Source organism: Solanum pennellii, chromosome 11 (assembly GCF_001406875.1).
Source record: "Solanum pennellii chromosome 11, SPENNV200".
Taxonomy (NCBI): domain Eukaryota; kingdom Viridiplantae; phylum Streptophyta; class Magnoliopsida; order Solanales; family Solanaceae; genus Solanum; species Solanum pennellii.
In genome coordinates, this window is record NC_028647.1 from 48,187,944 (window position 1) to 48,197,332 (window position 9,389).

The 9,389-nt window shown below is 34.7% G+C and overlaps 1 protein-coding gene across 3 annotated transcripts; it reads left to right on the forward strand.

Annotated features, from left to right (window-relative positions):
• The first annotated feature begins 736 nt into the window (after positions 1-736).
• LOC107005154 lies at positions 737-7,331 on the forward strand. 3 transcript variants are annotated; one of them, XM_015203664.2, is made up of 7 exons: positions 737-1,262; positions 1,355-1,430; positions 4,442-4,572; positions 4,657-4,727; positions 4,909-4,990; positions 6,782-6,830; positions 6,955-7,331. In XM_015203664.2, exons 1-6 carry the CDS (start codon positions 873-875, stop codon positions 6,800-6,802), a joined length of 771 nt encoding a protein of 256 aa, XP_015059150.1. In that variant the 5' UTR covers positions 737-872; the 3' UTR covers positions 6,803-6,830; positions 6,955-7,331. The 3 variants fall into 3 exon arrangements, with proteins under 3 accessions (XP_015059150.1, XP_027768914.1, XP_015059149.1); XM_027913113.1 differs by having other exon boundaries at positions 6,822-6,872; XM_015203663.2 differs by having other exon boundaries at positions 6,822-6,830.
• Positions 7,332-9,389: the final 2,058 nt, after the last annotated feature.

Sequence of the window (9,389 nt, forward strand, 5' to 3'; positions counted from 1 at the left end):
AAAATAATCATTTATCTTATTCCCATCCTCATGCCATTACGACAAGTACTAATTAACAGAATATAAATATGTTAGATCATTTGAAGTTCGAGTTTCGAATATCCTAATTAAGAATAAGAGATTAAAAAAAGAATAAAGAGAAAATAAATAAGATAAATTATTTATTTATGGATTTTAGTTGGATCCTCATTTATGAGTTGAGTTACATTATAATAAATTGAGTTTAATTTAAAATGGGAAAAAACTTACCCGCATTGGATGTTTACACCAAACTAATACAATTTTCATTATTATGTGATTTGATAGTAAAACACATGTTAATTAATTAAAATTAAGTAAAATGAGCTGTAAATTTAAACACATGACATGCATGTATTGGATTGGTGCAAAAACTCGATGCGGATAAGTTTTACCCTTTAAAATAGGCTAATAGGAAGATTATGAAATTAATTATTTTCAATATTATTTTCAAGTGTATCAGGTCAAAATATGAAATATCAATGGTTTTATAAAAAAATGATTTTTTTAGAATATTATTTTTATTATTTATTCAAGAAGAGTTTAAATTTGGATCAATCACATTAAATAATATAATATAAATATTTAATAATTTTGTTTTAAGAAAGCTATTAAAAATAATAACAAATATAATTAAAGAATTAACAATCAGGAGTAGTTTAAGAGCATAGATGAAAAATGATTTTGTATCAATTTAAATATTTGAGAATTCATTTACAACCATTCTTCCTATAATATATTATGAAATAAAGTGATAAGTTTGGGCATAGTTTAAGAATGCAGGCCAAATCCTCCTTTTATGTTCTCATCCTCCTCAAAAGGTTTGAAAACAAACGCTAATTTTGAGAATCCATATGGTTCGTTCCGTTTTCAAATCGTTTCTAAATCTTCCTAAATCTATCTCCATATTAACACCTTCTGTTTATCGCCCAAATTCGATCTCCATTACTAGCTCATACTCAACTCCAAGAATTAGCAAGAGAATTGGGTCATTGTTTTCTGTACCCGTTGGTGAGCAATTTCAAGAATTTGGGTCGTTATTTTCAGCTAAATACAGCACCAATGGCGATGGATGTGTTGATACGGGTATTGGTGGTAGAGACTACTTGTTGATGTCGGATGAGGAGTTGATGAAACAGTGTGAATTGAGCACTTTCAAGGCTTCAGGTCCTGGTGGACAGCACCGCAACAAGCGTGAATCAGCTGTGCGTTTGAAGCATAGTCCAACAGGGATTATTGCTCAGGTTTTGTTTTGATGATTTGCTAGATTTTCATGACCTTCTTTTATTTTGAAATGGAATTTTATTTTTTTTTGGGTATTTTGGGTTTTATTTAGGCTGTGGAGGATAGATCCCAACACATGAATCGTGCGTCTGCTTTATCTCGATTGCGAGCGTTACTGGCTCTTAAAGGTATACAATCTATTCTTTGTTGTTTCTTCCAGAACCACTGCCTTATTATATAAGACAAATTTATATCTTTAACTCTGTGGTTTGCGGCGTGATAAACAGCTGTGTAGTATATGCTTATTAACTTTGAGTTTTGTGCTTGAGATTTTTTTTGAGTTTGGGTTTTATTGATTGTATCAAGTGATGAGCTTGGAGTGCACTGATGAGTTAGCAAAGTTGTGCGAGGACTATTAGTTGTGAAACCCATTAAAAGTTGTTTTGGTACTACTATAGCAGAGTGAGACCTAAGTAAAACATGGAACTAGAGAGGAGACTTGATGAGAGATCATTTATATCTTTTTATTGGTGTAATGAGTCCACCTTCCTAATCTTGAGGCAGACCATGTCCTGGCACCATGAGAAATAGGCCTGTTTAAGTGCAAATCTCCTTTTGTGATGATAGGGCTTTTTTTTTAGAATGGTAACATTACTATTTACTTCTATATGACCACAGGTATACTACACCAACAGGTATTGTTTCCCAACAAAAGTATTACAACTTACATCTTGTGTTGCAAGTTACCGTTACAAAAAGTCTAAAACATCAAAAATGTCTTCTGTTTGAGCTAATAATTTTTGCTCACACCAAAAATATATTAGGCCTAAGCAATTCATCTTAAGAATCTGTAAGCTGCTTTTTACTCCTTCAAAACACCTCTTGTTCCTCTCAATCCAGACTGACCACCAAATACAAGCCAGGACAATCTTCCATCTCTCCTCCTTACTTACCATGCCATCCTTGTTCCTGCATCTTAGGACATCCTCTATGCTTCCAAGTTTCACCCATCTGATCCCTTTTAGGTATATAAACATCCTCCATAGTTGGTTTGTACACTTGCCACGCAAAAAAAAGATGGTTGATTGTCTCAGGTTGTTCCCCACATAGAAAACACTCGGCGACTAATTGATGACCCCTTTTACTTAGGTTTTTCTGTGTCAAGACTGCCTCTTTTGCCAAAAGCCAGGTGAAACAGTTAACTTTGTAAGGAATCTTTGGCGTCCAAATCATCTTCCAAGGCCAATCACTTTCCTTCACCACCGCTGAATTCAGCTCCTTGTATGCTGAGTTAACAGAGAACTTCCCATTCTTGTCTTTACTCCATTTCAGTCTGTTCTCTCCTCCATTGAGCTTATTGAAACCTGCTACTGAATTGTAAAATTCTGCAACTTTTTCCATCTCCCAATCATTCAAATGTCTCCTTAGGAATAAGTTCCATCCGTGACCAGTCCACATCATGGCAACTGTGGCATGTTGCTGTTGACTTAACGTAAAGAATTCTGGATGTTGTTGTTTCATAGTTCCTTGCTGTGCCCATTTGTCATGCCAAAAAAATGTTCGCTGTCCATTCCAAATCTTCACCTTTGTTTTGATCTGCATTAATGGCCATACGTTCCTGATAGCTCTCCAGACTGAGCACCCATAGAGTGTTATTACAATCTTACTCATCCATTTGTCTTCCATGCAATATTTTGCAACAATTGCTTCTTTCCACAACCTTCCTTCATCAGTAGAAACCTTTCACAACCATTTCATCATCAAACTCTGGTTCTGCTTCTTCATGTTTCTGATTTTTAGACCCCCTGCCTTCTTGTCTACTAATAGCTCCTCCCATTTGATTAGGTGATATATTTTCTTGCCTTCATTTCCCTGCCAGAAGAAGTTTCTTCTCAGTGCATCTATTCTTTTACTTACACTGGCAGGTGTAGGAAAAATTCATATCAAATAAAAAGGCAAAGTGTCTAAAACACTATTGACTAGTGTCAGTCTGCCACCCCTAGAGAGATATTGACTCTTCCAATTTGTTAATCTCCTAGTGCATTTCTCCACTACCGTATTCCAAATCCCTATTGACTTATTCTTCACCCCCAATGACATGCCGAGATAAGTTGTTGGCATCTCTCCCACCTTCTCCACTCATGTGCGCATTGTGATAATAGGACCTTTCAGGCTTTAGTTTCTTGAGTTCTATGGTTTAGGTGCCACAAAATTGAGTTCAAGAGTCCTGAAGATCGGTGGTTACTAGGGGGAATACAAAGAAGCAGTAGAAGAAAGAGAGGGTTTTCCAGTAGATGAAAAGCAAAAATCTGTTGAAAATAATGGAATATATAGATAAAACGAAGTACAAGAACTGTGTCCTAGCTGATCATTCATGCATCTTCTTGATGCTTTTTACATACAACAACTTACTTTGTCAAAAACAAAGAAGAACTGTGTCACAGCTGAAACCACCCCTTAATTGTTGGGAGTTTCTCAATTGACTGAACTATGATAAAGAAAAAGCAGCTTCTGTTATTTTTGGTCTCTATGCTAAATCCATGTCAAATAAGAATTTGACGAACTTCAATCGATTAGTCAACTTTATACCTCAAACTCAAACTATATTGGTTTGACCAAGGAGCTTGAATAACTAAAATTTACAAAGATTATGTTTGTGACTGTGTAGGCTAAATTATTCAGTGTCCTGATATCTGGAAGTCAAAAGATACAGAAAATTTACCAATAGCTACTCGACTCACTTTCTTTGAAATTCTATAAATTTGAAAACAGGAATACAAGCCAAGATGACGCTTAAAGTGTAAACTGGACACCTTTTTCATAGTTTGGGAGTTAAAAATCTTTTGAAGTTTGGTTTTCCTGTGAAGTTTCTTTCTCATGAACTTCAATGGACTGGTTCTATTGTCCATTATTTTGTTACTACCTATTGTGTCTTGTACTTCATTATTGGTGTTGAGCCAATTGTCTATCGTAAACAGCCCCTCTACTTCACCTTTGAGATAGAGGTAAGGTTTGCCTACACTCCACCCTCCCCAAAACCTCACTCTATGGGAATACACTGGGTATGTGTTGTTGAGGTAATGGACTGTTCTTCATTCTTGGATATGTTTAAGCTCGTCTTAAGGTTTAGCATGATGTTGATGTGGCTCTCTTTTCCTAGATGCTTCCATTTATTTTACTTTCTGTTTTTTTCATCTAGTTAGGAACAACATAGATCTTGATACATATACTCCTCCTCAAGAGCTGCTTCAAATTCTTCCTGCCAAATCAACAATCAGGGGATCAAATTGTGGCCCTCAAATTGGACCAAACAATCCTAAGTTTGCTTTGGTATGTTTTTCCTTTTTTCCGTGTCTTTAACAACTGCCAAATGTAGTGATATTTTCTTGGCTGTCGTTCTTCTTTGATCCATAGGGAATGCAAGCTCTACTGGACCTACTTTTTGCTGTTGAGGGCTCGGTATCAGATGCCGCAAAAAAGTTGGGGTACGTGTTTGTGGAAATAAACTCCATTTCCTTTTTAAGTTAGTCAAACTTCTTCTGCTTAATAGTGTAATTCCATACTCAAGGCAGTTTAACAAGTTACGCGTCCTGCATAGATCCCTTAAATCTTGAACTGTCATTTGGGAAGCAGGGTATGTTTATTTTGCTGAACCTTTTTTCACAGGTTGAGCACAGGGGCTTTATCAAGGTTGCTATTATCTGATGATAATCTCAGAATGGCTGTGAATGAGTTTAGAGTCTCCAAGGTATGGATGCACACTTACGATGGATATTTTAGCTCACAAGTATTGGACCTTAGTTTCTTATTTAATTAATTGTATGAATATCTATATAATTTCCATCTCGTGCAAAAAGTGAGTGCTTGTGCAACATCAGCTCGAATCACTTGTAGAGATATAGACATCAGCCTAAAAGTGGACGAACGGCGTGTAAGGCGGAGTTGAAATTTCATTATAGCCTTCTCCTCCATGAAACAGATCTTACAGCTCACAGCGTGTCTTCATGTTGGAGAGACACACAGTACCGTTAGGAGGTTGGTTTTTTGTCTTCAGAGGCTGAAATGAATGCCAAATTATGTTGTTTAAAGGATTCTTTAAGATGAGTAATGGCTTATAGATGGTTAAGGTTTGAATAGAATGAGAAAGAGGTTCAGTATATCAGAATCAGCCCTAGGTATCAGCCTTATGTCCTTTGGCATTATATAATAAAGTTGGACTTCATCATACTTGTGTTCTCGGGCAGTACATCATAATGTTTGATTGTGTCATAGTATTAAATCCTAGCACAACAATCTTTTCGAACTCTCTAATCTCCAAACTTCAAGAATTAATAGCATTGTAATATAACTTTTTGGGTATAATTCTTCTAGTACATTTAGGTGCAATCATACCCTGTGAAGGATTATCTAAACCTGCTCAGAGAAAATTTTTGACATTCGTATACAACTTAAGGACAGACTTGAATTACTCATCACGACTATGAACAGGGAAAAGATCTGCATCTTTTGAATAAAAATTGCAGACACTATAAGCCATATAACAGATTGTGCTTTATCAGTCTTCCTATTAAAAGTAAGTCAAGTTGCACACAAATAGCTTAAGTGATTTAAACCATTATCATAATCCCCATATGTTACTGCATATGCAAGGGAGGGAGGGACAAGTACTGATTTCTCACCCTCGGATGTGGTATAAAACGGTTCCAACACATGTTTGGTGTTTGCACTAAGTGGATAGTTGGCAAATATAGAGTGATAATAAAGATTCAGTGTATGTAGATTTTTCCAGCACCAAAAGCATTAGGGGAAAGTGGTGATCGAGATGGGTATATGGAAAAGTTGAGGGGGAATAAAGCGGATAGGTGAGTGAATCAAGGTGCTCTCGCATTCAAAAGGTTGTGTAGAGGCTTCCTGATCAAACCAAGTAGGGATGGCTAAAGATGGAGATATGGGACTTGGGTGGAAAGGAAGCCTGAGAAATTGTGATTCACAGGTGGAAGACAGGGATGACCACACCAAATAAAAGGAAGGTAAACTGTTGAATCTACTTCAAGTGACCCAACCAGGAAAGTTGAAAAAAAGAAGTTTAAATGGGAACCACAGATCTAGTAATTGAATAAAAATGTTCTTTTTAATGTTTCTACCACTTCATAAGATTCTATTGCAAAATCTAGTGAGTCCAGAACCATGAGGTTTCAGGTTCATATTCCAGCAGAGGCAAAAATACCAAGTGATTTCTTTCCATATGCCCAAGTCTTTGTGGGCGGAATTACCTGATTCCTGTGCTGGTGGGAAACAGTAGGCACTTGTGAATCAGTCGAGATGCACACAAATTGTCCCACACAACAGTTATAAAATAAAGATTTTATTTCGGTGTCGACATTTAGTACCTTTCAAATCTTGAGAATTGAAGAATAATATATTTATACTTCTAGTCGTCAACACACTTCATTCGTTTCGATTTCAACATTGAATTGAACAATGGTAGTGGCATCACGTGCTTTTCTTGCTGAAATTTTTTTGTTATGTTACTGTGTAGGGTATAAAGCCTCTAAAATAGGACTCGTTCGTGATGTTAGCATCCCCAGGTACTATTGCTCTTCATTTCCACTCGCGATATCAAGCTTCAGGTGCTGGTGCTGCTGGTGGTTTCAGGTCCATACAGTTGAATAAACAATGTCTACTTAGTTACAAATGTTACATTTGTTACAGGAAACAAGTTGTGCTGGTGAGTCTATTCTATGTTTTGGCATTAGGCTTGCTGCTGTGTTTCTCAAGCAAGGCAGATGGTGTAGTGCATTGGTAGCTGGAAAAGTCCTGCAATATTTGATTGTAAATTCCTTTTTCTTCTTGTTTTCGTTTGTTTTATGTTAGTTTAAGTTTACATTGTGGATTAATTACTGATTAGGGTGATATTGAATGGACACAATAATAGATGGTGTATATTTGAGATAGCTTCTAGGGATTAGTTATTGATCATTCCTCTTGATCTCTTGACTATTACGTTTGTGCCAAATGTACTATAGAAGATGTGCCATCTTTTGTGACTTAAAGAAAAAGTAGTAAGATAAAATGCAATGATTATTTAAGTTGTTGTAGCAGGTTGTTCGTCTTATATGCGATGCGAGTGTTTTCCATGCTAATAACTTAATATTAAGAAGGAAAGATAATATCGGGTATATCTTTCATTTATTCTTTTTGATTTTGCAATCTTTTAGATCTTTAATATTTTGTTAATACTTCTGTATTTTTTTTGTAATCTTTTGATTCTTTTTATTTAGTTTGCTTTGTATTGTAGCAATCTCTGACCCTTCTTATGTACTTAAAAGATGATTAATGTAATAAAGGAAAATGCATAAATTTCTTTCAGAACGTATGTCGAAAAATTACTTGCACGATTAAACTATCATGATGACTCGCTGCACACTTTTACTATTTAAAAGTGAATGTAATACTACCCTGAGACGTGTAACACCACTCTAAGAGTGTGATTACAATAAACTCGTAGCTACATCATCGCCATGTCTGAAATTGTGATTTTTTATAAAAAAAATTCTTTTTCTCTTCTTTATTAATTTTTTTTTTGTTAACAATATTTTAAACTAATTAATTATTAAATTTCTATAATAATTATACCTTCTTCAACACAAAATCTCACCACTCCATCTCTTATCTCACGGAAAAATCATATCCGACTACCTCTTGTTCGTGCTTAGATTAGGATTGCTCATCTTTCATCACTTTGAGTGGTGAGTCTTTATGATTCGAGTGTAAAATCATAGAGCCTTTTATTATTTTTATGATCGTTTGAGGTTTCAAACTTGTAAATGATGTATGAGTTATGCCCTAATCACTTCTATAATGTTAGAAATGCTCTCATAATTTTCTTTTACACATTTATGTTCATTCCTTGTATGACATAAGACATATATGGCCTATTCACACTTATTGTTCTTCTCGTACGTCTTATGTCAAGTAGCTTGTTGGGTCTTCCGGGATCATATTCGTCATGTTATATTTAAGCTGTACTTGGACTCTGGACAATACATTTGTATTAATGTTGGATCATGTATAATTGATTGTTATCATTTGTATCAAAGTTATATTAGAAAATAAAAATGTATTTATATCATGTAAAAAGATATGTATAGTTAACACTTATCATTGTATATATATAATTGATCATTATCATCTATATTTATGTAATTAACTATTAATGTTTGTATTTATACGAATAATTATTATAATATTTATTCGTATTGAGATAGAGAAGGAAGAGAGAGAAGAGAGGTGATCGAGAGGGCATATAGAGGTGAGGTAGAGCCGAAGAGAGGTGAGAGAAAATAGCTACAAATTCCTAACTTTAATTACAAATTATAATTCTTTTCAAACTATAGTGATGTATTATATATATATACATATTTTATGTTTACCTAATTACAATTTTTCCATTTTTGATATTAAATCTAATTGAACCTAATTTGTTTCGATCAAAATAACTTTTGGAGGCCCTTGACCCGCTCAAATTCATGTCAATCAGCTCATCTGACAATGAAGGCCCAATTATTTAATCGATCTTTTTATATTTTGAGAGAATTGTTGAAAACACTCATGAACTTGATATGAATTATTGTTTTATTTTTAAACTATTGACAACTTCAGAAACACTCGTCTACTTGATTAACTCAACTTAAATAATAAATACACCCCTAATTTGCCATATGATATAACTAGTGGTGTCAAACTCATACAAGCGTGAGACTCTTAATAAAAAGTCAAGAGAATTGTTGAAAATACTTCTAAACTTGACAAGAATTAAGAAGTGTGAAAAAAACCTTACCCCAGAACAAGAACCAGGTTCTTGTAAGTTGCTTTTAAGTAAAGACACAAACACTGATTGAATTAAAAACCTTCCTCACTCAAGGAAGGAAAAACCTCGTTTTATTAATTCAATTATAAGATTTTGTGATTACAACTCAATAATCAAGAAAACCTTATCTCTACTATCTCTCTCGATTGACTCCAATCGATCTCTCCAAAAGGCCAAACCCACCTTTTGTTACAACTCTCACTAACACTCAACCCTACAAAGAGCCAAACCCACCCTTTGTACAATAAACTGTAAATTACAATCAAGAACAAAACAA